General features: G+C 50.9%; 9 protein-coding genes across 9 annotated transcripts; 3 read left to right on the top strand and 6 right to left on the bottom strand.

Moving 5' to 3' along the window:
* Nucleotides 1-2,163: 2,163 nt before the first annotated feature.
* A1O9_06108 (uncharacterized protein) lies at nt 2,164-7,036 on the bottom strand (the record flags this gene model as incomplete). Its single annotated transcript, XM_013405318.1, has 2 exons — nt 2,164-6,926; nt 6,979-7,036. The coding sequence occupies 2 exons, from the start codon at nt 7,034-7,036 to the stop codon at nt 2,164-2,166; spliced, it is 4,821 nt and encodes a 1,606-aa protein (XP_013260772.1).
* Nucleotides 7,037-7,744: 708 nt separating this feature from the next.
* On the top strand, nt 7,745-8,370 carry A1O9_06107 (NADH dehydrogenase (ubiquinone) 1 beta subcomplex 8; the record flags this gene model as incomplete). Its single annotated transcript, XM_013405317.1, has 3 exons — nt 7,745-7,888; nt 7,955-8,266; nt 8,338-8,370. The coding sequence occupies 3 exons, from the start codon at nt 7,745-7,747 to the stop codon at nt 8,368-8,370; spliced, it is 489 nt and encodes a 162-aa protein (XP_013260771.1).
* Nucleotides 8,371-9,096: 726 nt separating this feature from the next.
* On the bottom strand, nt 9,097-9,885 carry A1O9_06106 (uncharacterized protein; the record flags this gene model as incomplete). Its single annotated transcript, XM_013405316.1, has 1 exon — nt 9,097-9,885. The coding sequence occupies one exon, from the start codon at nt 9,883-9,885 to the stop codon at nt 9,097-9,099; it is 789 nt and encodes a 262-aa protein (XP_013260770.1).
* A 3,294-nt stretch (nt 9,886-13,179) lies between these two features.
* Nucleotides 13,180-14,789, bottom strand: A1O9_06105 (uncharacterized protein; the record flags this gene model as incomplete). Its single annotated transcript, XM_013405315.1, has 2 exons — nt 13,180-13,868; nt 13,916-14,789. 2 exons carry the CDS (start codon nt 14,787-14,789, stop codon nt 13,180-13,182), a joined length of 1,563 nt encoding a protein of 520 aa, XP_013260769.1.
* A 1,766-nt stretch (nt 14,790-16,555) lies between these two features.
* On the bottom strand, nt 16,556-18,601 carry A1O9_06104 (uncharacterized protein; the record flags this gene model as incomplete). The annotated part of the gene is made up of 1 exon (XM_013405314.1): nt 16,556-18,601. The coding sequence occupies one exon, from the start codon at nt 18,599-18,601 to the stop codon at nt 16,556-16,558; it is 2,046 nt and encodes a 681-aa protein (XP_013260768.1).
* A 574-nt stretch (nt 18,602-19,175) lies between these two features.
* A1O9_06103 (uncharacterized protein) lies at nt 19,176-20,271 on the top strand (the record flags this gene model as incomplete). Its single annotated transcript, XM_013405313.1, has 2 exons — nt 19,176-19,493; nt 19,630-20,271. The coding sequence occupies 2 exons, from the start codon at nt 19,176-19,178 to the stop codon at nt 20,269-20,271; spliced, it is 960 nt and encodes a 319-aa protein (XP_013260767.1).
* A 340-nt stretch (nt 20,272-20,611) lies between these two features.
* A1O9_06102 (uncharacterized protein) lies at nt 20,612-22,146 on the bottom strand (the record flags this gene model as incomplete). The annotated part of the gene is made up of 2 exons (XM_013405312.1): nt 20,612-21,634; nt 21,688-22,146. 2 exons carry the CDS (start codon nt 22,144-22,146, stop codon nt 20,612-20,614), a joined length of 1,482 nt encoding a protein of 493 aa, XP_013260766.1.
* A 1,769-nt stretch (nt 22,147-23,915) lies between these two features.
* A1O9_06101 (uncharacterized protein) lies at nt 23,916-24,289 on the bottom strand. Its single transcript, XM_013405311.1, has one exon. The coding sequence runs from the start codon at nt 24,181-24,183 to the stop codon at nt 23,974-23,976; it is 210 nt and encodes a 69-aa protein (XP_013260765.1). The 5' UTR covers nt 24,184-24,289; the 3' UTR covers nt 23,916-23,973.
* A 1,065-nt stretch (nt 24,290-25,354) lies between these two features.
* A1O9_06100 (uncharacterized protein) lies at nt 25,355-25,796 on the top strand (the record flags this gene model as incomplete). The annotated part of the gene is made up of 2 exons (XM_013405310.1): nt 25,355-25,439; nt 25,489-25,796. 2 exons carry the CDS (start codon nt 25,355-25,357, stop codon nt 25,794-25,796), a joined length of 393 nt encoding a protein of 130 aa, XP_013260764.1.
* Nucleotides 25,797-27,381: the final 1,585 nt, after the last annotated feature.

Genomic DNA, 27,381 nt, shown 5'->3' with positions numbered 1-27,381 from the left:
GGCGAGGGCGAGGGCGAGGGCAAGGGCAAGAGCGATGGGACCAGCAGGCCTCAACTCTCAAGGCGCGCCGACCAATGATCCGGACATCCAACGTAGCACGAGGCAACTGCCCCAGGACGAAGCTGGAAACTGCATCTCACGCTCTGCCCTGGAGTAAGTGGTAATCCGTACGCGTAAGTAACATCGAACCACCACCAACTTGTCGTGTCGTGCCGTGTCGAGGTGCAGCTTTGAACGCCTGGCAAGTCGAGACCCCGGCATCCAACGGCCAAGAGTACATGAGTTCAGTCGTGGCAAGTTCTAACAGCCTTCACTGCTAAAAGCTTCAGGAAGCTTGAGCAGGAGGCAACGTTCGGTGAAGTGGCGATGGTAGCAGGCTTGGTTTGCTTGTCAGGCTTGGAATGTGGCACTTGGAAGATAAAGTACGCGTGGTGGCGGTGGTACTGTACTGTACTACACTCCGTCCTCGGCCTGATTTCATCATGTACCAAGTACCAAGAACTTACATAGTCACTCAGTAAGGAGTGCTGAACGGAGTACCGAACGGAGTACCGAACGGAGTACCGAACGGAATGTGTCAGTTCCCACTTTCCAGGAAGTTACCGGGAAGTTACCAGTAAGCGGTATTGTAAGTAAAGAGCGATCGGCACTCTCCAATACCGAGTATCCTGTAGTGTGTTAGTGACAGCTGCTGTAGCCTATCCCAAGCACCTCATCCCCATTGTCTGTCGGCTGGAAATTCATTTCACGCGCCACAACCACACCATCTCAGTCTTCCACCACGAAATCGAACCGAGCCCTTGGCCATTCCAACCTGAACGTAGCAACCGGATTGCCCGGATTGACACTCTCCACACCGTTGCTTCCCCCCGACTTCACAGGACAGAACACGGAATACACACAGCACCCTGGAGCTAGACCATGTCAAGCGGGTCCAGTTGTGACTTTCTTGGTTCCCTGGATCCCAGAGATTGAGATGGCGGAGTCAGTAGCTGCCATTCAACCGTCGCGCTAAAAGTCGAGGATCACTGTGGCTTTATGGGCCAAGGCGAGCAGCCGGACACAAACCCCCAAGGCTCAATCTACGATTACCACTACATACATGATCGAAAGATGTCATTCCAGGCTGATTCCGGCAATCTTCGAGAAACTCTCAAGCCAGCTGATACAAAGAGTCAGGCAGTCCTTCTCTGAGGTTCAAGTGGTACGGAGTACATACATACCTCGATCCCGCAGCCTGGCGCTCTGTGAGCCAACTTTCTCCCCGTATTCGCATGCTTGGGCCTGCTCAGGCCGGGCCAACTATCTTTGCTATCAAGTCCCGCGCATTCACTAACACGCAATACCGACAGCGTGCTGGTATGGCTCGCTCCTCTTCTATCAGGCCCCCTGCCGCTACCGCTCTACCTTCACTGTCAAATCATTGTTCCGCCTCAATGGGGAGCTGCCAATTGATCCCACCTTTCACCCCGATCCAGCCATGAACCCATCCCCACTAATCGCTGTACCCCACTTGATTACTCCCTCGACGTCTACAGTACGGAGTACTCGGGAGACTGCTCACAAAAATCACTCAATACACCGTTTACGCTGAGCCAACACACGTGGAGAGAGCCCGCTGAGGGGGCCATCCAGCCATCAGAGCCCTGCCACTCGTGGTACCAACCTCGTTGCTCAGCTGACACCACACGGCGTCTTATGTGCAGGGACGGAGGAAACGCACCGAACTTCCTCCTACGCGATTCGGTCTTCCCTAGCCTCTTCAGCGGCGATACCTAATGCAGGCACTATATCCGATATAGGAACGGCAGGGACGCTCAATGCGGAGAAAGTCGTCGCAAAGTGAAATATGTACTCCGTACTCGTAACTCCCGAAACAATATTTGACCAGGGCCACGTTGGTATTCAGTCCAGTGATGCTGAAAAATTGATCTGAATTGACGGTGCCAGCTGGCCAACCCAGAGAGACAAAAAGGTTCTGAATCAAGAGCGTTAAAAACTACTACTTATACATTCCTATTTTAATCTTGGCGAGCTGCTTTCGACACTCAGTCCGCATTGCATGCATCGCCAGTAGGAGAGCCATGCATTCCTCTTTTTGGACCTCCTACAACCTCACTCTGGGACTAGGTGTAATCGTGAAAGCGTGGTCGCCCAACCGCGTCACCTATTCCTCCTCACACGATGCTCATCTCGTCTCCGACCTTTCTTGCGCTGATCCTTACCCGGGCCCAGCGGAATGTCTCGCATCAGGAACGTCTGTAGGCGGACCAAATACTCGTCTATGTGGTGGGAATTCGATGCTTTCTCTCCCGCATGAGCTTCCGCCAGTGCCGTTTCCGTCGCACCAAACGGCCCTGGTGTTTGTGCATCATTGGTGCGCGGGGTAGCCGTCGCTGTTGCTGTGGCCTTGTCCTCGAAATCTCCATCGTCCGCATGTTGCACTTCTCTCACAGCCACTTTGGCCGCCGCACGATCTTCTTGGTCTTCCGCCTGCTCAAGCACGACTGCGCTGGTTTTATCATTGCCCAGGACTCTATCCATGGCGGCACCTGCAGCGTCATCTTCGCCTTCATCGTCGAGCATGTCGCGATACGAGACTTTGTTCATGTAGCCAGTCGTGAATTCACCTTCCTGGATTACCACATCATCCAACAGCTGCTTTTGGTTGGCCTTGCGTAGAATATTGGATTCAATAGTGTGTTCTGATACGAAACGATAGATGTGAACATCTCTTGTCTGACCAATTCGATGGGCTCGATCGGTACATTGCTTGTCCATGGCAGGGTTCCAGTCCAGGTCATAGAAAATCACCGTGTCTGCACCTGTCAAATTGATCCCTAGGCCACCAGATCGAGAAGAAAGAATGAAAGCCAAGATGCGAGTGTCGTTATTGAATCGATCCGTCAGGATCTGGCGTTGTTCAATTTTAGTGGCGCCATCAAGTCGAAGGTAACGATGACCGTGTATGTTGAGAAACTGCTCAAGAATGTCTAGCACCTTGGTCATCTGCGTGAAAATTAGAGCTCGATGTCCACCCGCCTGCAGCCGTCGTAGAAGCTTGTCAAGTCGCTGAAGTTTGCCACAGTCGTATTGCAACAACCTTTTGTCTGGAAAGGCAATGGACAGTTTCATTCTAGCCTGATGAAATGGATCGCTGCTCACTGCCGATTGTGACTGCTGTCTGAGGGCCAGTGCACCTGCCTCCGTCACAGTAGTTAGGTTTAGACCGGTCGCAACCGCCGCAGGGGTGATGCACGCAAATTTTTGAATAAATGGCTCCATCTGTGCGGACCGAGAAGTGATTGAATGCACGAGATCCATTGGCTCCATTGGAGAGTCGGTGATCCATCCACTTGCAGATCTCTCGTTGGCCAGATGGGTAAGTCGAGACCTCGTGGTTTTGAGCACAAGCTTGTCCAATAAACCTCGGCCATATACTGGATGTTGGTTGTGACGATAGGCTTCATAGTACATGGTCCGTTCGATTTCGTGAAGTCTAGCTTTTCTCCCGACATTTTCGAGGGATCCAAGTACTCCATCGCGATTTTCACCGTGCCAGGCCCAGCCACGAGGTACTCTTCTAAACTGGATATCTCGGAGGTTCTTAAACTGGTCGTAGGCGTGTCTTTTGGTCGTTCCCATGAACTCAATCTTCGACATACTCTCGTCTGATATCGGTGCAAGCTTTAGGAAGTCTAGGTCGAGGTTATCCCTGGCGTCTAATGACAGTTTTCGCCGTACGAGGAGATCACGGATCTCGAACTCCGCTGCCACCGATCTGGGCATTGCAAATGAGGTATTAATGGGACGTGTTTCAAACAAATCTGGATGATTGCAGACTTTGCGAAGCTGCATCAAGGCGTTGATGATAGACAAATAATTGCCGGACGAAAGTGTCTCCTTCGTCTGAGCTCTGGACATGAAGCCATCGTATAATTGTCGTTGACGCTTGGAAAGCCGACAAATCTCAACGTGTTCATACTTCAGGGGCATTTGTTTTTCCACATCCCGTTTGAGTCGGCGGAGTAGGAAAGGTCGAATGACCTTATGCAACTTGGCCACCTGTTCTTTATCTTCCTCATCCAGAACTTGCCGCCCATGTTCGAGAATGGATTCTACTGGCCGTCTGAACCATTCAGACCATTCCTTGAGTCCTGCAAATGCATCGTCTTCACCTTCATTGTCTTGACCATAGTGGAGAAAGAAAAGCAAGGACCAGAGCTCGGTCAGATTGTTCTGAAGAGGGGTTCCCGTTAATAGGAGGCGAGCCCTTGTGTTGAATGTCATCATGGTCTGCCATCGCTCTGACCTAAAATTCTTGATGTTGTGAGCTTCATCCAGGATCATATAATGCCATCGTCGTCGTTTAAATGAGTTTGCGTCCTGCAGGACAAGTTGATAGGAGGTGATGCACACATTGAAACTGTCATCTGCCATCCAGCCTCTTCTTTTCTGTTTCCGCTCTTCCTGATTGCCATAATAGGTCAGGATCTTAAAGCCAGGTAAGAACTTTTTGAATTCCATTTCCCAATTGAGCATCACACTTGTGGGGACAACGATGAGATGTGGGCCCCATACTTCATGAACTTCGGCAAGGTGCGCCAATACGGAGATGCTTTGAATGGTTTTGCCCAACCCCATTTCATCAGCAAGAATACCGCTTCTGCCTTTTGCGTAAAGATCCGCAAGCCAGTCTAGTCCTTCATGTTGATATTCTCGCAGTGTACCGCGGAGCAGGCTAGGTACTGGCGTTCTGACGACAGATTTCACTTCTGACGGGGTTACTGGCACTGCAGATTCGGCGCGTGCATCGATTGACGAGACTGATTCAGGCTCAGATACCTTGGTAGCCGTAGTATGAGGTGAAGTATGTGCACTAGGTTCTTGACTTGCGGGATCCCTTGCAACTTGCAAAAACGTGTCGACTGGCTCATCGGCCATCATTTCCGCGGCCTTCTGCTCAGATAGATGGCCATCAATGGTACGGTCATCGGGGACAATGGTTGGATCATCTGAGTCGATTCGAGTGTCGGTATTTGGAGTCTCTGTTTCTTCCAGAACTTGAACTAAAGGGGACTTTGGGTTATCATCCTCTTTGTCGGGACCTTCGACTTGTTGTTCTTCTTCTCGTCCTCGTCCTCGTCCTTCCTCTCCTCCATCATTATCATTATCATGAGCAACTGGTTCCATATTTGCAATCTCCTTTTTCGAGAATAACAGAGATAGTAAGCCTCCACGAGAGCCGTCTCCACTCCCATCGTCCTCGTCACTTTCGGCCTCGCTACTATCGGAATCGAATTCGCTATCCATCTCCATTTCGGGGTCAGAATCGTCATCGCTTGGCGCCAGATTCAAACCGGTCTCCCCATCGGTGGCCGGTGTTTCGACTTCATCATCTTCTGTAGGGACACTAGGTAGATTTTCGTACTTGCGCTTGAGTTCTTCGATAGACATTTCAGCATCCAAATCATTGCCATCTTCGTCGACCTCTGAATCTGATGCACTTTCTGACATTTGCTCGCTGTTTTCAGTGTCGTTGTCGGTGGTGTCGTTGGAAGATGCGTCAGTTTCTCGGTCGCTATTCATGATGGAATCGTCTAATTCGTTTGCACGACTTAGCATTTGATCCGTCCTATCCAAAACGCGAGCCAAATGACCTTTCATCTTGGCTTGTTGTTGCTCTTCATATTCTTTGAGCCGCATTGCATCCACTTCGATTTTCACAGCACCCCAGAGTTTATCGAGGTCTCGGACAACAATTCGATATAAGCCGATCGTGGCGTCTCTCTTTTCCTGCTCGATTTCTTCTGCGGTTTTGACTTTATTCCGCCGGCTCTTTTCTTCCACGTATCTCTTCGCTTCGTAGGCGATGATTTCTGCCTTCCTCTTGTGGTCACGGCGCTCCTGCCGAAGTAGAGTTCTGAAATGGGTAACATGGGCCAGTAAATGATCATGGTGTGCGTATTGTCTTTGGGGCTCCAATTGTTTTTCAGGCAAGGAATCAGAAAGGTTGGTGTCTAGTAAGCCACCAGGATGCAGAGCGTCGAGGACGCGGTTGCGAGTAATAGCTTCCTTGGTAATTTGTTCTGGGGTCAGAGTATCCTCTCCAGCCCTAGGTTCTAGCTCATCGAGGTCCAGGAATTCTTTGAAAGACGAATACTTCCTGGGCACGGCAATGTTTGCCGGGGTTGCGACGGTGGCCGAGGGGAGGCTAACCCTGAAAGTTACTCTTTGTAGGGTCAAAGGCGGACTGGATGGTCTCGAAGACCTAAGGCTCGACAAGTCGGAGTCACTCGTAATGCCATTCTCTTCGTGCTCAGACTTCACAACAGCATTGGTAAAGGGATGGTGATGATTGGATCCATTGACGAGAGGGGGACTTTTAACACCCTTATTGGAGGGAGTGTTCAGAGAACGCCGCGTGGAAACGGATGAGGATGGTTTTATGGCCGACTGCCTAGTCGACCTTGAGGTGGTGGGACTTTCTTTGGAGCGGATTTGATGTTGTTGCGCGCTGACAGAAGTTGTCCTGTCAGCCCGTTTTGCAACTGCGGGTGCAGATGGCTCGACTTTGAAGGGTCGGGCAGATACATTGTAGATGGGTTTGGGAATTTTCTCGTGTTCTGTCTTCGTCTTGTCGAATTGGGCGCGTGTCTGCCTCTTATTCGACTGAGGTAGAAGGGCGAGCGGGATGGCGTTGGTTCTACCAGACTTCCGGCGGCCATTCTCAAGGAAGGTGGTAGGGCCATCAGCGACAACACGTTTCCATGGGGGAGAGATAGTTCGTGGTAAAGGTCTATGGTCCGGGCCTGCGACTTTTTGCCTCTTTGATGGAGGCTCATCGTTGGCATTGGGCGCCAGCTCCTGGTCGGGAGGGGAGGTTGGATGACGAGGTGGGGAGGGAGGAGGATGGTCAATGATATCTTTATGAATTGTTAGTTCGAGGATGACGGATGGAGGGCGATTGTCTATTACCTGGAGTCTGGGAACTGAGATGCAGATCGGATTCGGTGGTCGGCAAGGAATCGGGCATTTGGCGCAGCGAGCAGCGAGTAGTGCAGCGAGACTGTCATGGCAAAATTCGATCCTTAACTAAATCGAGGGAAAGGTGACGAGCATGCTCCACGAAAAGGGCGAAATAATGGTTGATTCGTAGGGCAAAACGAAGCGTGGACCGAGTGGGAGCGGCTGACGAAGTTTCAGTGAGACTGCGACAATAATGTGGTGCTGAAGGAGGAATCAAGTTGTCGTGGTGGAAGAATGGTATCGCTCAAAAAGTGGTGATGCGTGATGCGTGATGAGGGAAGCCAGAAAAGCGAAAGCGCAGGCGAGGGCAAGGGCAAGGCAAGTCCAAGCAAGGGCAGGGGCCACCGTGCTAGTCCTCGTCATTGGGGAACTCGTTGGCCTCCCTCCTATGGGCGCCAGGCACTTCACATCCCTTAGACACCTGCCTAACTCCTGAGCCTAAGCCACGCCTAAAGCCCATTGCTCTCCTTCCTAAAGCGCTGGTCTTTCTTGGCTTCAGCTACGTCTAGATCACCTACACTTCGCCCTAGGCTGGCTCATGGAGCTTGACCACATCAAAGCCAATCACACGGCCCCCTTTGGGGCATCAATTCCATCACCTGGCGACATCCCCTCTAGACAAAACCCGAGATCTCCTCTCGTCAACCACCGATTCTGGCTGACTTCGACTGCTACGAGCTTCACCCGGCTCCTTGAGCCCATCACTCCTCCCAATATGCTTTCCCGACGGGCATTTAATCTGGCCGCCAGGTCGACTCGAGCATTTCCACGGTCTCCGCCTCAACCTCTCCTTCAACGAGCACCATTCTCCAGCGCAGTTTCCAGAAGAGCCCAAGAAGAGATCGATGACCCGGAAATGGTACATTCACACTAAACAAACCACAGGGAAAAGAGAAAAATGTGCTGACCATGTATATCTTGCAAGAATAATAACTACATCAACCCGCCTAGAATCAAGCGACAACACCGTGATCCCTATGCCGACTGGGACGACAAGCAGGAGCGACGCAACTTCGGAGAGCCCGTACACGAAGACAATGAAGTCCTGGGTATCTTCGCCTTAGAAGATTATACACACATGACACCCGCTCGGGGCGCGTTATTGTGGGCTGGTTTCATCAGCGCTATCCTGGCCGTCTCCTATGCCGTATCCCTCACATACCCAGGCAAACCTAGTGTGCCGACGGAATATCCGGGAGGCCTTGATAAAGAACTGGGGGGGCCAGGTGCAACGAGGGTGAGTTTTCTGAAGAAATGGGCATTGGACCCTCCATCGGCATGCCAGTCCTTGGCTAACTTCCTCTGCAGGCGTTTCAAGCGGGTGATAAATATGAGGAATAAACATACCAAATTGTTTTGTTGAAAAGAAAAAAAGAAGGGAAACCTTGTACATAGGAAGAGAGCATGAAATGATTGCAGAATCAAAGAATCCCTTTACGTGAACGACATTCCAAATTGAGTTTCTAAAATCCCTCATGATTCTACTTTGACTATTATGCTGCCTGCCATTTCATAGATCATGTGGTTGGGGACTGCAACCCTACCAATTAACACATCTCTCGGAAGACGAGCATATTGTCCCTTTTAATCCAAAAATCCATCCCAGTCATGTCGACAAGAGTAAGAAGACATTCATGTCTAATTCCAGGATGGCAAATGTGATCTGAATAGAGCAGCCGGATAGCCATACCAGCGCCAGCCAGAGAATCCAACATAATCTTCATGTAGAGCGCAAACGTGATTGAGAAGTGGCACAAGCTCAAAAAGATTTCAAGTCAAAGATCCGATCCAAGTAGAGTTTTCATTTTTCAAGAACGAACGGAAACCAACAAAACGTTAGAGCATATGGGGAATCAACCTAGATGGCACCAAAACAAAGCCCACCAATCATTCGTTCCGATCAAAGCAATTGATGCATTTGATCGATTTCGTCCCAATGTCATCGAGGCTATCCAGAAAACCTGGATAAACCTGCAGGCCTGATTGATCCTTTTCGGTGCCCCCAAAACGTATAGATAGATAGATATATAAGAGATCATCTGACGTGGAAAACAGAAAAAGCGCAATTTACGCTGCCATCCACATGCCCAGTACGACGGTGGTGACCATGATCCAGTAGCCGCCGAAGTCGACGAGGAGCTTGGCTGCGGGACTGACTTGGCTGTCGTTGGAAGGGTCGGTACCACCATCAGCAGTGGTGCCGTTAGCGAGGGAACCATTGATGAAAGTCGAAACGGAGCCGTTTCCAAAATCCACGGTCCTGACGTCAGTCGAATTGACCGGCTGACCGGTGCCATTGAGGATGACCTCGTCGAGGAACGTGCTGTTGTCGATGGGGTCACAGCCGCAGACCTGGTACTGCTGACAGAGGCAGGTTACGTTGCTTGTGTGATTCCTGCCGCCATAGTACCAGTGGTACGGGGCGCCGTAGGGGTAGGCGAAGACGGAACCATACAACCATATTCCAGGGAAGAAGGCGAGCGCGCCGACGCCCAGCGCGTAGGGTGCGATTGATCTGGTTGGCGAGGACTGACCTGCTGTGTATGGTACGACGGCGCCGCCGGTGTATCTGTTGCCATATGCTTTGGGCGTGCCGGACCCGTCCCGCGTGCGACCACCCGACATCGACGACGTCGAGTATGAATATCCTCCCCGCCCGCCGCTGCTTCCACTACTGCCTCCTGATCCACCTCTACCCCCGCCGCCGCCTTTCCGCTTCTCTAGAGCATTGTATGATTCAAGTGGCGACGCTTCTCGCGCAGAGATGTCTGTTCGAGGTGATGATGCTGGTGGCGCCGCGGCGACCAGGGAGATGAGGTAGACCGTGGTGGTCAGTATCGATAATGAAAGCTTCATGGTTGTGTGTTTCGCTGTACACTGTGTTGGATGCAGACGAGGAGAATTTGTGACACCGCTCGCTCCAAAAACGGTGCTCTCTATAGTCTCTGTAACACGCAGCGCGATTGATATAGTGCGATCAGTTTTGCGGTCTGCCTTGCGGGACCCAACGTATGCAGTCTGTGGAAGGATGAAGTCTGTTGTACAATTCGGGTGCGGAAGCAAACGAGACCAGAAAGGGATTGCTTGTTTGAAACACGGAAGATGAAACAATTCCCGCCTGGCGAATCGAGATAGATATTGAGAAATTAGTAGTTAGTTTGCAGTTACAAACGCAATGGACGTGAATTAGAGAGACTCATGGCAAAGGGGCAAAATACGCCGTGCGAAAGCCTGGTCAATGGTCACCCACCACTCAGCACCCACCACGCGCCCAACCCCAACCCGTCGATTCGCTTCGAGGAATGTCGAGGGACTTGAAGGCACAGCCGCAAAGGATCAACGACTAAGCATCAAGACTCTACAAGAGACATCTCATCATTGGTTGGGATATGTCCCGCCTGCAACCCGCTCACTAGAGGCGCGATGGAATTTGAGTTGCATGCGCGATCTCTTGAATGTCTTGTCATCATTATTGTCATCCGCCTCAACCGTGGTCCGCTGTTACATCACCAGTTCTGCACAAACGCCTATGGTGGATGCTTGCCTTGGACCCTGCCTCCGCCATGCTCTTCTAGAACGTCACCTGTGCTTTGCGGGTCATCTGCTAATCCTCTTGGGTTTGCCGAGCACTCCGTACTATACGGAGTACCTTGGTATTGTAGTTTGCGTCCCTCGTACGTACATACTCCCCCTTGCCGTTATCCGCCTGGCCCAATGTCACTTCCGCGCCTGCGCCACACGAACCAAGCTACGGAGATTAGTCCTGGGCATCGCTCATGATCGTTCTGGAATATACGAGATCGGGTTGTGATTGGCATTCCATTCTTCAGACTGCTAGTATCCAACTGCATGCCTCGTACTCGTTATCCCAATGAGCATTCTCCAGGTACAGTCCTAATTGCACAGCCTTGTCCGTTCCTGATCAACTACATCAAATTGGAAGCGAATGGCGAACTTCATTGTGCTGGTTTAACCACAACAGACTTGCTACGAATGGCAAGGCGGACAACTCAGACAATGTTAATGGTGCCATCTTGTCAAGCTTCTTTTGACTCGAGCGCTGTGAATGAGAGACATCGTAGACCAAGAATCAGGTGTCCATCTCTACCCCCTTCGTATGCGCGCTCTCTTTCGATTGCAGACCCGCTCCAATTTGACAAAGAGGTTTGCCCGGCTTCTTCCATAAACCGTGATGTATGCAGCATCAAGGAGTGACTAAATGAAAAAACCATCCAGATTTGACCCCGGACAGTTGATTTGGTGCGGACGAGTCGGTCCATATCGTCTTATTCGTTGCAGCCAGAAGCCAGCCCACAAAGGCTGGCTGGCGCAAGTTAGCATTGAACATAGCCTCTGCTCAGCCACCGCTGCGGGAAGTAGTGAATCGAGCTAGTTCTGATTGTACTTGCTGACCACTTTCGAGGTTGCTCGTTGTCAGTGTTCAATTGGCTAAGTCAAGGATGGCCGTGCGGAGGGCAACATGGTACAGAAAGTATATCCTGCTTCATGCTCTTTTTCATTCGGTTTTGGGGGAATTCAACCTGGTTGGGATCTTAGCAGCTAGTGGCAAAGCCACTCCTGTATAGAATTGTTCCTGGAAGTCCCCGTCCTCAAGACTGTAGCTATGCATGTCAAAACTGCACCTGACGCATTTCCCAGCTGCATCGGCATACTTTCACCTTCGATCGACTTCAGATCTTTCACCAGCCGAGATGCGGTTTGAAGTTCTGAATGAGGATAATCATTCCCCTGGTCGTCCACATCTCCCGCCTGCTTAAAAGTGACCAATGGCTGTTGATATGCAAGCTCGATCAAAATAACGCCCAAGGCAAACACCAGCTTGTCCTCAATCAAAGGAGTCGATGGTTTTGTGCGCGATCGGGTGCTTGAGGGGAAATCACATTGGACCTACGGGTTCGCTGTTGTCAGTGCTCGATGCTTCAAACCCATCCAGAAATACTTCCTTCAGGTCAAATGCAGAGCTGCGGTTCAATGTCCAGTTCGTCCCAGAGAAATTTCTGAGGCTGAGGCCCTCCGTGATCAAGAGAGATGAGTAGCCGAAGCGAAAAGCCTCACAGATATCTGTGGCTTTCCGAGTCTCGAGTCTGAGACTGGCAGCATGAGCGTGACCCGGCGGCTGTTGCCAATGAGCCGCAAGGGAGCCGCATATACTTTTCGCCACCTCCCGAACTGCTTGCCAAATTGTGGCATTTCCTCGTCTCTTCCGCTCTAGTCACACTGGAGCGTCTAGCATCATGGGCCGGATGAGTCGTTTGCAGGTGTGTAAGTATCATAGAGAGGCGACGCTAAAAGCGAAGGACTAGGCTTTCAAGAGCGTGTTCATATTTAACCCATATGAGAGGCCGTCTGACTCCTTCTTGGTAGTGCTGGAAGTTAGCACTTGTTCAGCGTGCACGTTCTAGGACGCACTTCTTTAAGACCCTTCCACGAGGAGTGGTATCACTCCCAGCACAAGACCCACCACTTCGAGACCGGACATGACATATGGTTTGAGGGCACGCCACTGTCCATTCAGGAGTCTCTCGTGGTCAGTGGTGAGAGCTGCACGGTATGCAATGGGCGATGCCTTCGATCACTCGCCAAGGCTGAGCAACATTCAGAAGGACGAGTAGGTTAATTACCCCGGAATGTGTCCGGTCTCCTACTCCGGAATTTCATCATGCTGCTTTAACAGGAATCGGGACAAATGCCAAAGAACTTGAAAGAAGAAGCACACTACAAAATGTGTCTCCCGGAGATCCTAGTGTGAAGATAGAGCGACTACTCCGTGTAGGCGTGCTCCCATTAGGATTTGTACAATAGTTGAGAGACTAAACACAAGGGGTTATTGCTGGCCGAGAACACCGGCTTGCATAAGGTGACGAACGGTTCATACGCGTAGGCGTTATCTGGCTCCACAAAAGAACTAAATCACTCAAATTTGACAAACCGCTGGAGAGTGATCTAAGTCTTGAGGAACTGCTCCGCAGCCGATCTGCGGATTCAACGAAGAGCATGATCGTCCTTTGGAAACTGGAAGTCCAGGTGCATGGGTCTGCAAGGAAGGTGAAAACGGGAGGTGTGGTCAAAAACAATAAATATGTACAATCGGAAGCCTCCGTTTTGTACACTGGAGCGATGATATAAAGTCTATTCTACATTGCGATGTGTGGCCTCATACCTCTTTCCTCTGAAAGCCCAGATGCCCCAGTTTCCACAACTGATATCCTGGGGGTCGAGATCATTCAAGTCCCACCTCAGGGAACGGAACCTATTCTCCCCTGGTTCCATTAAAAGATCCACTTCTCCAGCACACTTTTCCATCACCCATTTCCAATCTCGGTGCATATCCCACTCCGTGTATCCGGTACAGATGATCGGGATCTTGGTCTCGAGCAATTTAGGTATTGTGCTTTCCCACTCATGAGACGATGCTGGGTGGCCCAGGCCAGGATGATAGAGCATGAAACAGTCGAAATAAGGATCATAGGGGTAAAACAGGTTAGCCTCGTGGAGTGTATGGAAATAATCGACATAGGTTGTGATCTTCATTTTGTCGGAGATTCGATCTTCCACAATCGCGCCGAACGGGTTGGAAGCTGTTCGCTCCGGGAGGGGAAATTCGGCGTCTCGGTTTAACATGGACTCAGGACCGATGAAATTGAGATGGATGGTGGATCGGGGAAATATGTGGTTGAGCTGTGTCCAGACTTCGCGCGGCAGAGAAGATTCAGCACGAGCACCAAGTACAAATATCCTGATCGGTGGACTCGACAATCTCAATCCTGCTACAGAGATGCCCTGCCCTTGGCGTGGTGGATGAAGTGTATACCGTAGAGCTATGTATGTAAGTTTAGTTTCACACACCCGAGTTGCACAGACTTACCACTCAAACTCTTCAACCCTTCTGCCGTCAATCTCCCTCCTCTGCGAATGTTATAAGGACTCAATTCATGCAAAACGCTTCCGATAGACAACGGATAGGTCAAAAGCCGGGTTGCCTGGCGCATACTTCTTTCCTCGTTAATAGCTTCAAATTGCCGGGTGTATAAGAATGTATCCCAGCTCGTCATGTTCACCAGAATCTCATCTAGCTGAGGCCCAGGGTATTCAAACTCGGAGAACCATCGTCCAGACCTCAAATCGTGGTCGTCTTCATTGATCTGCCGCAGAGTATCGCAGATCTCGAGATGTGCTTCAAAATCATCTGCCCAGTGCTCCTCGCAGCAGTATGTAGCAATTCCGCAATCTGGACATTCGAAGCTTACGTGTGCTGGCGGTTGCGTACTTAGTCCAGTAACTTTTCTTGACTCGGGATCGTACGGAGACACTGGAACTCTAGTCTGCTGGTGTGCAGGATGCGGACAAAGGGCATGCTGTTTTGTGAAGCGAGCGCGCTGCCTTATCTCAGGAATAGGAGATTCGGAGAAAGGGTGGAACAGGTTGTCAGGTTGGAGGAGCACTCGACCGTGGGCTCGCCATTCGCCATAGTCTGTTGGAGGGATGTTGTGCCGTTCGAAATTGTCGGGCTCTTCTACAGGTGCCGTAGAAATAGATGACGCTCGTGCGAGTTGTTTGGGAGGTTGTCTCCAGGCCATGCCAATGCCGCCGCCAATGCTGGCACGATTGTGATATACTGAGGAGCTTGCGGTAAACCATCGATGGCTAGGTAGGGATCGTTGGATTTTGCTAGTTGTTTGCCTTCGCCCCGTAGCGGCCAGGGCCCTGGTGCACCTCAGGCATGTGTAAACGCCTTCCATGGAGATAGAATGCAAGGTATTGCTCTCGGACAAAGCGAGCAATCGTCGCCTGGGAAAGGTACAAATGTCATTCGATCAGACCATATCAGCATAGCTGCCAAGGGAGAGGAAATCTGCTCGCGACTCCCCATTTAGGGAACAGGGTGATGCCGCCCTGTGTTCACGCCGATCTCGCGCAAGCTGGGAGAGTGATTACCCAGGTGGATCCCCTTGCAGATGGTCGTGATTGGCTTTCTTGACCAATGGGTTCCCAACCAGAGACGGAGCGGAGCCCATCCAATGAAAACGCCAAGCTACTCAAAAGCAGCGCCGATGGACGCCTACCTTTGGGCTAGCTTTGATTAAGCCGCTTTGCCTATAGTGGTAAAGAGCTGCCCTACACGGTCGACCGCTTAATACCACTTACGTCCAACCACCAAAATTCTACCATTGATAAATAGAGGAGAATCCCTCCTCGCTGCTTTCAACAGAGTCCAAGGTTCCCAGATATCCCAGCGTCGTCATCTTCTACTCCTGGCAGCATCTGACTGTCCAGCACAAAGTTGGCATTCGTGTGATCATCACTCGTGGTGGCCAAAAACATTTGAGGAATGATCCCGTACGCCTGACCGGCCGACTGGAAGGCTCGGGCTCATAAGGATCTATTGACATATTCGGGGTGTGGCTTCTACGGCCACGTCCAATATCACCGACCGCTAGCTCGTCGATGCCACAAGTCCCAACTGAATCTCTCCACATCCGAAGTCATTGCGCGAAATAGGTTGACCATGTTTGTGCTTCCGTCGTAGCCGACTCGAAATTATCAATCAAGGGAAGTTCTGCCAAAAGTGCGAAATTGTCTTCTCTCATGGAGGCGCTTAGCAACATACATCTCAATCCTCTTATGCTCGGCTTATTTCCAGTACTACAAAACTGTTGTCTTGCCGCCTTTCCTGATCCTACTTAGAAACAGTCAGCCCTTCAAGGCGCTTAATAGAAGTAACATGCAAAAGAAAGAGCGCGTTATCAATAATACAAGGCTTTCTTCATTACTACACTACGGATATGAGCGAGAACAACATGTCGACAAGCGCCTGGCAGGGATGCAGGCTCATGGGGCTGAGCAACATCGCTTATCAAGATCCGGTCTGTCTTCATAAAAGAGATATACCGAACAAACAGTACCTAAGGACTACCTGGCCCTTGAGCATTTGGATCTTAGACTCGAAGCATGACCTGCGAAGACCCTTACGGGTCTACTAACAGGACCAGATATAGATTATCTTTGTGCTCTCGCAAGGCGTCTCTACGGTTGCAACAATTCTACCTTTTGCCTTCCGTAAAGCGGAACGAAGTATACACCACCATCAAATTCAAAAACAAAGCTACTGTTGAGTGGTCGTCGTCGCCCTAAGAACGTGGTTTTAAGCCCGAAAGTAACGCCTCTCCTCAACGGTCTATTCTACATCAACGACTTTATTGAACCCTGAGAGAATAAGTAGTCAGACGAATAAAGAGGGACATTCAGAGAGAAGGACCCACCGGGGCAGAACACGGTGTAAGAGAAGACATAAACTTTGTTACCACTGTCGAATTTAGTTGCTGAACCAAGATGAAGAGAGATTGAATTGCGTGCATCAATTGCCAACGAAGAACAAGGGGAAATAGATCCCAGACTCGATCCTGACTCTTCGACGAGCCGGTGGAAGCGCCGCTTTCTCGTTGTTTCCACTGTCTGATCCCATGAACTTTCGGTTGTACGCATTTTCACTGAAGATCACTTTTGTCTAAGTTCTTGGGTCCGTTTCGAAATCCAACAGCTCCTTCAACAAAAACCGATTGCAAAAACCAGCCTGAGGTGGGAATAGTTCTGGCATGACTGGCATGTTATTGTCTCGAGCGTCCACACCCCAAGCAGCAGGATTGAGCTGTGGGTCGATATTCTGAAGACCATTATCTGCTCTGGTGTCCACCGCCAGGGACTGGAAAATATGGGACATTTTGATGTTCTGTGGAGGCCAGCTCAGGTTTAGGTGCTGTCGATCGATCTCAGATATCAAGGCGGCCAATAGGCCGGCGCCACGAACGGCGACGACGCTGGTTTCGAATTTCTGCAAGAGCGAGATACATTCCACCACTAAGTCATGGTAGCTCTGATACTCAGGGTCTAATTGCGATTGACGGTGGAACAAATCCAAACACAAAACGATTCCGGCCACTACGCAGAACGCCTTGTCGACCCAAATGATAGGACCGCTCTTTTCGTCCATTTGTTTTGCTTCATTCAGTATTGTTTTGGCAGCTGCAATGCACGTCACGCGGGTGGTGGAGTAGGCCGGATTGGCGAAGCTTGGCCGGATGAATTGTCGATGGATCATGATGATCTTGTGCGCGAAGCAGATGGTTAGGCTCCGCCGGGCCCAGGGCACCCACTTGGGCCAGGCCGGGTCGATAGGTTCGACGACATGGAAATACCTGGGCATATCTTGGGTGGCTAACGTACGCATCCTAGAGTCGAAATCCAAAACTTGTTCGTACTTAGTGAAAGGCGTTGTGGCACGTAGCATAGCTTCATGGTGAGTGGCCATAAGCTTTGCGATCTCAAACAGATAATTACCATAACTGACATACGTCGGAAATGTGGCCGGAATTGGATCCATGGTCAAATGGTTGCGGCTGGATGGTTTCGTGGTCGTGAAATGTAAAGGGTTGATGCAGTGATTTCCAGCGAATGGCAAAGACATCCAATCCTGAATGCATAGCTGCGACCATAACCTCCGACCGACCTCCAGGCGCAATAGAGTATGTCGTTGCTCTTCGGACGTGGTAGGCAGAATCTGCTCCAATGCTGGATTTTGACGCAGTTGATCTAAGCCTAAACTTTGGGCGATCTTGAGGGCACTTCCCATGAGTATCGACAATTCAGAAGATCGACCTAGGGGATGAGCGGACATGGTCAGGGTGGCTATTGCGTGCAACGAATAGATAGTGTGGTTCGTGGTGTATTCCGCCTGGTTTAGACATATAATGGTCGCTTTGTACCACTGCATCGACAGCTTCACAGCTTCACTTTTGGAGAAGCCCAATTGTTCGAGTTGCCGTGACGTCGCACAGGTTAAACTGCCGGTTATGACGGCGAACAACAAAGCGAGCCATTGAAGGTCTAAGCCTCTGATCATAAGCGAGCTAACTTGTTCTTGCGAGCTCAAAACGCTATAGAGCTCCCACCGTAGGGTTGGGCCATGATAACATCCGTGGTACCACAGTAAGTACAGTTCATGGTAGTCGACCAACTTCCAGATGCTGTCGACGCTAGGAAGAAGCATTTGAAGAAATGTCTCTTGGGCATCGGCTGCCGAGCCGAACCCGACGCCTATCGTCGAGACCCATTGACTGGGCGAGGTAGCGTGTTGCCTGGTTTGCGCAGCCAGAGGTCGTCGGAGTGCTTTGCGTTCAAACGGCCGAAAAGAATATTGTAGACGGGGATCCTCATTCGCCCACTCGTACCCTGTCAAACCGATCTCCGGACCGTTCGCTTCGGGTTCCCGTTCTGCCGAAGCTACGTCTTTCTCTTCGAGGAGACCTGAATTGGTCGCATCAGTCACGAAAGATGGAGATACATGGTGAGCATGTGGTGAATTCTTCCGCTTCTTGTTCGGTTGTGATCTTGGGGAAACCCGATGGACAGACGGATCGTACTTGTCACCGGGCCACTGGCGAGTGCAGCGATTGCGCTCGCCTCGTTTGATGCAGCGTCCACAGGGAAGCTGTCGGTCACATTTCTGCCGGCGCAGTGAACATGCGGTACATGTCTCCCTTGGACGTGGGGGCATCGTTCGATAAGGGACACTATCACCAACTAACGTGAAAATGATGTGGGCGAAACCCGACGTACAATGGAGAGCGGAGCCAGGATTTGAAGATACATCTACTTGAGGCCTGGAGGGGAGTCCAAGCCACGCAGTCGAAGGAATCCCAACCGCACGAGAGGGACCCAGGACCGGGCGATGTGACCCGATTTTCGTCCCGTACGAAGTGAACACGAGCCGAAAGCGCCGCCAATCAGGTGGTCGCCTTTGAGCGCCAAGATCACTAGCCGAGCCGACTTGATAACGTGATAGAGCGCTGCTGCGTTGGTTGATTCACTCAGAGATCGAACGTCGTACGGCCAAATAGTCACGAGGGTCCCCCGACATGGAGGCCTCCGACGAAAGTCAAATATAGGACGTATGAGTGTCCTTCCAGGCCGATGGCACCTTGCTCTCACGAGTCCTATATCAGGTGTACCAAGATCCCTATCCGATCAGCAGGAGCCGGGCCATCATCGACACATTGGATATCGAAACCCCTATTGTTGCGACCCACGAAACACTTTGACCAGCCAAAAAGGCCGTCTGCTGGACTGAAATGGCCATCACCTACGAGCCCAGTCCTACATTCATCATCCCGACCGTAGATTTAACGGCATATTTCAAAGACCCCAGTTCACCCGAGGCAGAACGAATCGTCGAACAGGTCCGCACTGCATGTGCCACAAGTGGCTTCTTCCAGATCACAGGTCATGGTGTCTCGCAATCCCTCCAAGAACGAGGATTTGCTGCGGCAAAGAAATTATTTGCTCTTCCTGACGAAGTCAAGCGTACATTGACCGGCGATCCTGGTCGGGGATACGAAGTACTTGGTTCGCAAATTCTGGAGGAGGGTAAGAAGCCCGACTTGAAAGAGGTACGTGTCTACGGTTCTGGCAGGGCGCCTCTACAGCTCCATAGATCGCGATGGCGCCGATCAGGAAGAATTTCCGTGCTGGAGAGGCTGGCACGTTGGTCGAATCTGACTTACCAATCTGATTGTGGTGTTTCAGGGCTATTTTATCGGCCGCGAAATCCCCGGAAACAAGCCCCCTTTTCGTCGGTTTCAAGAGGCCAACATCTGGCCGGACCCGAACTTGCTACCAGAAAGTGAGTTCAAGGATCCTTTGCTAGAGTATCACGACGCTCTGTCAGAACTTTCATTTCACGTCACGAGTATTCTGTTTCGGGGCCTTTCCGATTTCGACACGAGCATCTTTACGGACTTTTGCAAAGATCCTATCGCCACCGTCAGACTGCTCCATTACCCTCCCCACCCGCCGTTGGCGGATCCCAATCTTGTTGGTGCCGGTGCTCACACTGATTTCGGCGCTCTCACGCTCCTGCTGCAGGACGGTCACTCGGGACTTCAGGTGTTGAAAAAGACCCCGGAACAAGATCAATGGATCGATGTCCCGCCCCAGAAAAACGCCTACGTGGTCAATGTCGGCGACTTTCTCGAGTCCTGGACCGGTGGCGCCTACAAGAGCAACATCCACCGCGTCATCAACACCAGCGGCACGGACAGATATTCTATCCCATTCTTCTGGGACGGAAATGCAGATTGTGTCATCAAGCCTCTCGATGGATCACTGGCTGAAGGGTACACGGTGGAGGAACATATGCTCTCGAGATATGCGAAAAGTTTTGCCTGATTAGTGGTCGCTTGTCAGATCTGCAACGTCGGCGAGTCCTGGAGGTAGGCGATATATAATGCGTGATTTTATAGTCAAATTTAGGCTCACCCCGTTGAGGCGAGCGGCAGTCATGACAGAACCACTTTATGTGTAGATCATCGCCGTTTGAATCCTTCATTACGACAGAGTGGAGCGCTTTCATGACATGTACAGCTTTTATGCAGCGGGAACGCTCAGGAATCAAACAGACGCTAGTTGGTTTCCAATATTTCACCGCTGTCGATGCTGTATCGTCGCATAAATTGGTCTTTGTTCTGCGAACTATGCCGCCCAATGCATCAAATTTCGATACAAGCATTCATCTATACTTTCTCTCTGGCTTTAACTTGGCTATGCTCGACTTTCCCCGAATCCGTCTAATGACGTCCCGCGCCGCATCCTTGATCTGACGTTCGTCTGCCACGACGAGTCGGTGGTCATCCACCACGACCTGTCCGTCAACCAGTACGGTCTTGACATCAGCTGCCGTGCAAGAGTAGACAATGGTCGTCAAAGGGTCGACCCCGCCGCCCAAGACCTGGTCGGGGTCGAATGGACAACACTGTAGACTTGACGGGTCTAGCACGACAAGATCGGCCTTTTTGCCCACTTCCAGACTTCCTACCTCCTTTTCAAGACCCAACGCTCTGGCTCCGTCAATGGTGGCCATACGAATCAGTTGTTCCGCTTCCATGAGCGAAGGGTCGTTCCGGCTGCCTCTCTGGATCAGAGCTGCCGTTCTCATCTCCTGAATCATGTCATAGGTGTTGGCACATGGAGCTCCGTCGGTCCCTAGACTGACGTTGATGCCAGCAGCAAGTAGTTCTGGTATGGGAGCAATGCCCGATGCAATCTTGCAGTTGCAGCTAGGGTTGTGAGCGACGGACACCGAGGGACGAGAGACATGGTTGTCATCTCGCGAGGTTGGGACTTGTTGATGTCGTTGCAAAACCGCCAGATCCTTTTCCAGATCTAGATTAACCATGTGAGCTAATACGGTCTTCCGGCTCTCCTCTTCGCCAGCGATCAGGTTAGTGCGTTCGCAGAATTCGACTGGGGAACAGTTGTAGCGGTCGCGATAGATCCAAAGATCCGCCGGTGCTTCCGCACAGTGCATGGTCAGGGAAATGTCGTGTCGGGCACAAGCGTCCCCGATGGCCCTGTGGGAGGCTTCACCTGAGCCTCTGGGGGTGCCGGCGGCCATCCAGACGCGAATCCGTCCTCCATAGGACCCGTCATATCTACTGTGTGCGGCCAAGGCGCTTTCTATAGACATGCTGGAGACGTCCCTGTCGCGCGCGTCTACCAGGACGCCTGGTGTTTCCGGCTTGACAAGTTTGGCCTGAGGCTGTAAGTTTCAGGGTCGTTAGACTCGAGAAAGAGGGAAAGGCGTACCAAACAACCCCTCACGCCCATCTCCTCCACAGCACGAACCACATTGTCGAACCCGCTTTGGTGAGTCAACATGGCTTCCAGAAAACAGGTCGTGCCACTCTTCAACATCTCGGCGATGGTCAATCTTGCAGCCACGTAGCCATCCTTCCCTTCATAGTTGGTCTCGAGAGGCCAGATCGAATCACACAGCCAGGAATGCAATGATACGTTCTCGGCCAGACCTCTCAAAAGGGACTGAGTCAGGTGAGCGTGAGTGTTGATCAGTCCTGGCAGTATGATACACCCAGAGACGTCGACGATATCGACGTTGGAGGGGACTTGGTTCAATAGGTCTGCACTCTTTGCGATCGCCACAATCCGGTCGGCGTTGACCAAGAGCGCACCGTTCAGCCAGATCGTGTTCTGGGCATCGACGGTGATGATGGTGGCGTGGACGAACAAGGTCGATCTGTTCTTCATGTTGGGATGGTGAACGGAGCGATCAGAAGTTTGGACGGTTCGAGGACTCGCCGTCTGCCAGACATTGGAGGCTGCGAACACAGCTTGTCGCTTCTCGCACTCTCTGCAACATTGTCGTACAGAGAAGGTTAGGCAAAAGACGCGACGACTGAAACGACTGTGACCTAGAACATTAGTGAGACCCTCCTGCCTACAATCCAGCCTCCGCAGGAGATAGGACGAGACTTTTTGCATCAAACGATGGAGGCTGGGATAGCTGGATCCACCAGTCGTTTGTCGCGGGCCAAATCTCGTACGAGCAGACGTAACTTTATCGAAGATAAAGCTGAGCGAGACCCCGCAATCGCTATCACGGACGTGACTACCTCCGTACGAAGTATCCATCCATTCGGAACACCAATGGGGGCCTCCTGGCAAGCATATAGCTAATAGGTCCGAGATATCATCCCACTCTTGTGCGAGATTCTAGCCTTTTGAGCGATCCCTAAGGGCTTACAGACCTATTGCTTGATAGAAGTCTAGAATTATGCCCGATCTATGTGCGGGGCTATGCCATATTCATAGCAGGGATAGACTTTGCACCGATGTTGATTGTGATGACGCCATTCTGGTAAACGATATTGCAAATGGATTGATTTCGAGGGCTGTGGAACAAAGGTTCTCGAGCCAACTGCCCTTTACAAGACGACTTCTCTTAGTAGGCGCTTATGTGTAGACCCGGCTACTTCTTGGGCATACAAGAGTCATGATCAGCTGGGTGGTGAATCGCGTCCTGGTCTCCCGCTCGAACGCTTTCGAGCAGCCTAGAAAGTTGGCGACCTAATGGAATCGATGGCACCGGCTGTGGTGCAGGACGTCGAGGTTCTCTTTGGACAAATCCTTTATCATAACCGTCAAACACTCGGCATGCAATGTTCCTCTACAGTCCGACGTCTATTCCTCGATCATGTCGACATGCGTGACCTGGCTTTAAAGGAGCTGCTCGGCCGCTGTCCAGCCTCGCAATCCTGCATTATCGTTGGGTGCTCAATCATTGTCCTCCATGGCAAGACTGTCGATGTGACGATGGGATGACACGAGAATTGGACCTGGCCCTGTCGCAGGTGAAGAACTCTCTCCGACCTGCACTTGCAGTTTTGCCCGGTTTCCGCGAGAGAAGTGATCGTCGCCATGATCGCTGCGAAATTGCTTGACCTTGTCGTCCCTGAAAGCCACTCAGACGACTGGTGAATCTGAGCATCATCATCGAACTCCTGCTCGGTCGACGAGTCTGTCAGCTACGTGGTGGTGTCGAACAACACCATCCGAGAGATTTGGCAAGAAGGCTGCCCACCATCTGCGGCAACTGACCCTTTTCGTGTGTGTCTTTTATGCCTCGTACGAGAAGAAACTCTCACCATCTGATGCAGGAACCATTCTGGAGAAGGGACGTTAGCCTATGTTTGAGAGGCCAATAGACGTTATTCCGTCTCCCAGACGATGTATCTTACTTACAAAGCCCTCCAGTTCCAAGTTTGGCAGCAATAACCATCTTCCTCATCGCCATTGCGTTCAACCTCGAAGCCTTTGAATGTGTCTAGGAATTTGTGAGAAACTCTCTTCAGCTAAGTTAGAAACGGAACAGGCAGATAATATGGAAATGAATGGAAATTCCACCTGAATCGACAGGGGCTCCTTGGAAAGGTTCAAAGGAGGACAGAGCCAGCCTAGTCAAGGGATATTTGCTGCTCATCAGAAGAATGTGGCTCCCTGTGTGGCTATGCCACTCGATTACCACCTCCTCTCCCCAGCTCCAAGTCTACAGCGAGATTAGCAACAGCTATCCCGCTACGTGCTTGGTTCTCTATAGTGGATGCGCCAACGTGAGGTGTTATGATCACGTTTGACCTGCTGAGAAATGTGCCATAGGCCTCTCTTGGTGGAAGCTCGATCTCCACGCGTCCAAGCCGACTCCGGCCAGCTTGTTCGACTCCAGCACTTCAAGCAGTGGTTTCTCATCGAGGATCCCACCCCTCGCACAGTTGAGGAGAATTGCATCTGGTTTCATCTGCGCGAATTCGTCTCTAGAAATCATACCCTTGATAGATCCTGTCAACGGTAAATGGAGTGACACTACATCAGCGTCCTTGAGGAGACTGTTGAGGTCGTCGACTTAGCTCATGCGAGAGCTGAGGGTATTGGACCACGAAGTGCCCTTGTAATATGGGTCATAAGTTAGTATCGTTCCTTCCATTGCCCCGGCTCATTTCTTAGCAAATGCTAGCCCTATATTGCCGGTTTTAGGTCAATGTGGTCAACTCCAATGCCCTGCTTGATCACATATCTGAGCTGGTCGGACTTGCGGAACTCTGCCATTGACAATAAATTACTAGCATAGCAGAAGACACGTCAGATAATAGTCGTCCAGCTGGTCGAGTAAAGCGTTTACGATTTACCTGTGTCAATTGTTGAAACTGGAAAATCCGCTGTGACGGGGCCCAACCGAGTTGTGGCATATGCTCAAGCTGTTTTATGACAAGCCTCCTCCGATGAGCCAAATGATCGCCATGGTAGAAAAACTCAAGGAACTTGAAGACACCGTCGAAGAATTGAAGAATAGCAACAACAAGACAATTTCAGGGCAAGATCCTGGCCTGAGTCAACGTCGTACCGAGCGGCTCCGGGCACTGAGCTAAACAACCACGATTCGTTGGGAGATACTACGCACCTGGACCATTCAAGAGCCTATTACGACTCAACCTCCGCCGTAGATATACCTCAAGGAGCTGAAGCCAACAGCGTTCCCACGACTCTTCTCCTCACCAAGCAACAGACTCTCGAATCGACCACAATTGCCACCACGACATGAAGCTTTGGGAAGAGTATGCCATAGCCAACAGCGGCTCGCTTTTAGACTCTCGCGCCAGACCGAATTCGACATCTCTTCGCAATTCACTGGACCTGGCTGTATCCGGATTTTATGTTCGAGAACCGGGCTATGTTCCTCCGCGATGCCGCCGCCGGAAGAGAATAACTTCTCACCTCTATTGTTGACGACAATCTGTTTACATTCCACCAGGTTCGCCAACCATGAACATGTGGAAAATCCACTCACACGTACGAAAAGCCTTATTGGACAAGCGATCCATGGAAACCATCTATACCGACTGTATCAAGCTTTGCTAGAGTTGAGCATTCACCAAGTAGGGGAAGGCAACACTTTTGAGGCATGGCTTTTAGGATGGTTATCGATCTTGGCTATTTCTCGGACCGACCTTTTGATGGTACCGATGCACAACAGCCAGCCCATCAGGGTCCCAAACAGGACGAAAACTTGCTGGTCATGCTTCATGTGGGATAAAGCCCTCAGCTTTCACTTGAGAAGAGCTCTAACTCTTCTAAATGCCCTATCGACGCTGCTCGAGCCGTCCAACGACATGATCGAGCAGCAGCCGTGGACAGCGTGTGGAACCGAACAGACTACAATGGTACATACGGCCTCACCCTCAAATGCCGCAATGTGTTTCAGCAATCTCTGCGCCATAGGAAAGGTCGTCAATGAGATCTTGCTTGGGATATACAGTGAACGCCATACCGAGGATGCCGGTTTGTTGATCAGATCGACTCGCCAGAAGCTTGAAAACGGCGTGAAAATTGGTCTTCGATCCTGAGGTTGGACGAATCACCTTTCTTCTGTCCAAATATACACGTTTTAACACTGAAGTAAGCACGGTACCTTGTTTGCACTGAAGCATCAGCTGACCGCAATTCTAGCTTGCTCTACCATACTGCTACAATACTGCTTCTGCGACCTTTTCATCACAATCAATCATACCGAGGGTCTTTTCGCAACGCTACCGACTCTATCGAATCCCTGTCTCTTAGCTTTGAACGGACGTTTGGGCTGTTGAGAGTCACCTTTCTTGTGGTGGTAAGTGAGAGAGACAGCGCGTATGGCAACCATCAAACCCTGAAAGGAGAGGCTCTGCCCTCGGCACTGCTGGAAAATATAGCAGGAGGAAGAAACATGTCCGCGCGAAGACGGCGCCGAAGCAGAAGACTAGTGACAGCAAAGCCAGTTGCCGAAATCCGGCAAACAGGTGCTTTGGGATTATCGGCTAACGCGCTACTCGCCATTCGATCTGCAGGAAGAGGGTAAAGGTAATTACGCCGAAAACGATCAGACAAATGACTGTTGCTGACTTCAATGTATGTGTGCCGCCGCCTATTTACAACCCCAGCAGAAACATGATGGTGGCACCTCTTATAGTGAGACTTCCAAACCAGTCGATGGCCTTAAGAGCTGGATTGACTGTGGGTCTTTCGTTGTGTAGCTTGAGAGTGAAAAGGACAAGAAAGAATTGGGTATCGGAGGTTGGAACTGCGCTGAGGCAGAGAATCTACGAAGTGGGCCAGTATTGCACTTGGGTACATGAGTAATGTTGTGACAATTGTTGACGGTTTTACCAACTGGGTCCGGGACTCAATCCGTCCCGAGCGGGTAGTTAAAGTCAAATTGCTTTTCGGTGTTGATAGATGGTCTATTCGAGCGTTACTCGAAGACCACCAAACAGGTTCGCTTTCTGCTCGACGCAGAGAGAGGGTCGGTGCAACTATAACGCTAAATCACTACTTTACGGATGACCTTGAAAAATGGTCAGTCGCAACAGACCTCAGTCGCTTCGCTGACCCCTCAGCAGTCGACAGAAACGAATGCGGGCTCGAATGTCCTAGATGTCCATCAATGACTGCACACATGGCCAGGTAGTCAGACTTCAAGATCTGACTCAAAGCCATCCGATGAGCAACTCCGAATATATCGTTCAGGACCTCCACGATATCCTTTTTCCTTACTACAAAGTAGCCCCGGAAGCGATTTGGGGATAGCATTTGTATGCAGGCTGCCGATCATTTTCTCGGTAATGGACCTAAGACACCTTTGACTGTGTTTTCACCTACGTCTGTCAGTGGTCTCAATGCCGAGCAGTCATGCATCCACTGATTTGTTTCGTTTTGTCTCTTGTCTCCCAAGGCTTAGGTGATGGGTTTCAGGAATGGTCAGGTAAATATTAATCTCTCACCTGTAGCGCTGCTTCAACATGCAAGACAATATCATGCCCAAGGCCAAGGCTTGGAAAAGCTCGGCCCGTTTTTTGCTTGTTCTTTCCTATGAGAGTTGCTGCAATATCTGGTTGAGATTGCAGGTCCATGCAATGTATTTTGAGCGAAGCAAGAGGAGGGTGGTCAAGTGATAAT

This window comes from Exophiala aquamarina (genome assembly GCF_000709125.1).
Source record: "Exophiala aquamarina CBS 119918 chromosome Unknown aczIA-supercont1.4, whole genome shotgun sequence".
Classification (NCBI taxonomy): domain Eukaryota; kingdom Fungi; phylum Ascomycota; class Eurotiomycetes; order Chaetothyriales; family Herpotrichiellaceae; genus Exophiala; species Exophiala aquamarina.
The sequence above is the reverse complement of the archived record's forward strand: the minus strand, read 5'-3'. Positions and strand labels throughout refer to the sequence as shown.

Bases quoted from the DNA above. Each gene is read 5' to 3' on its own strand.
- A1O9_06101 (XM_013405311.1), bottom strand. From the start codon at position 24,183: ATGCAATTCTCCTCAACTGTGCGAGGGGTGGGATCCTCGATGAGAAAC.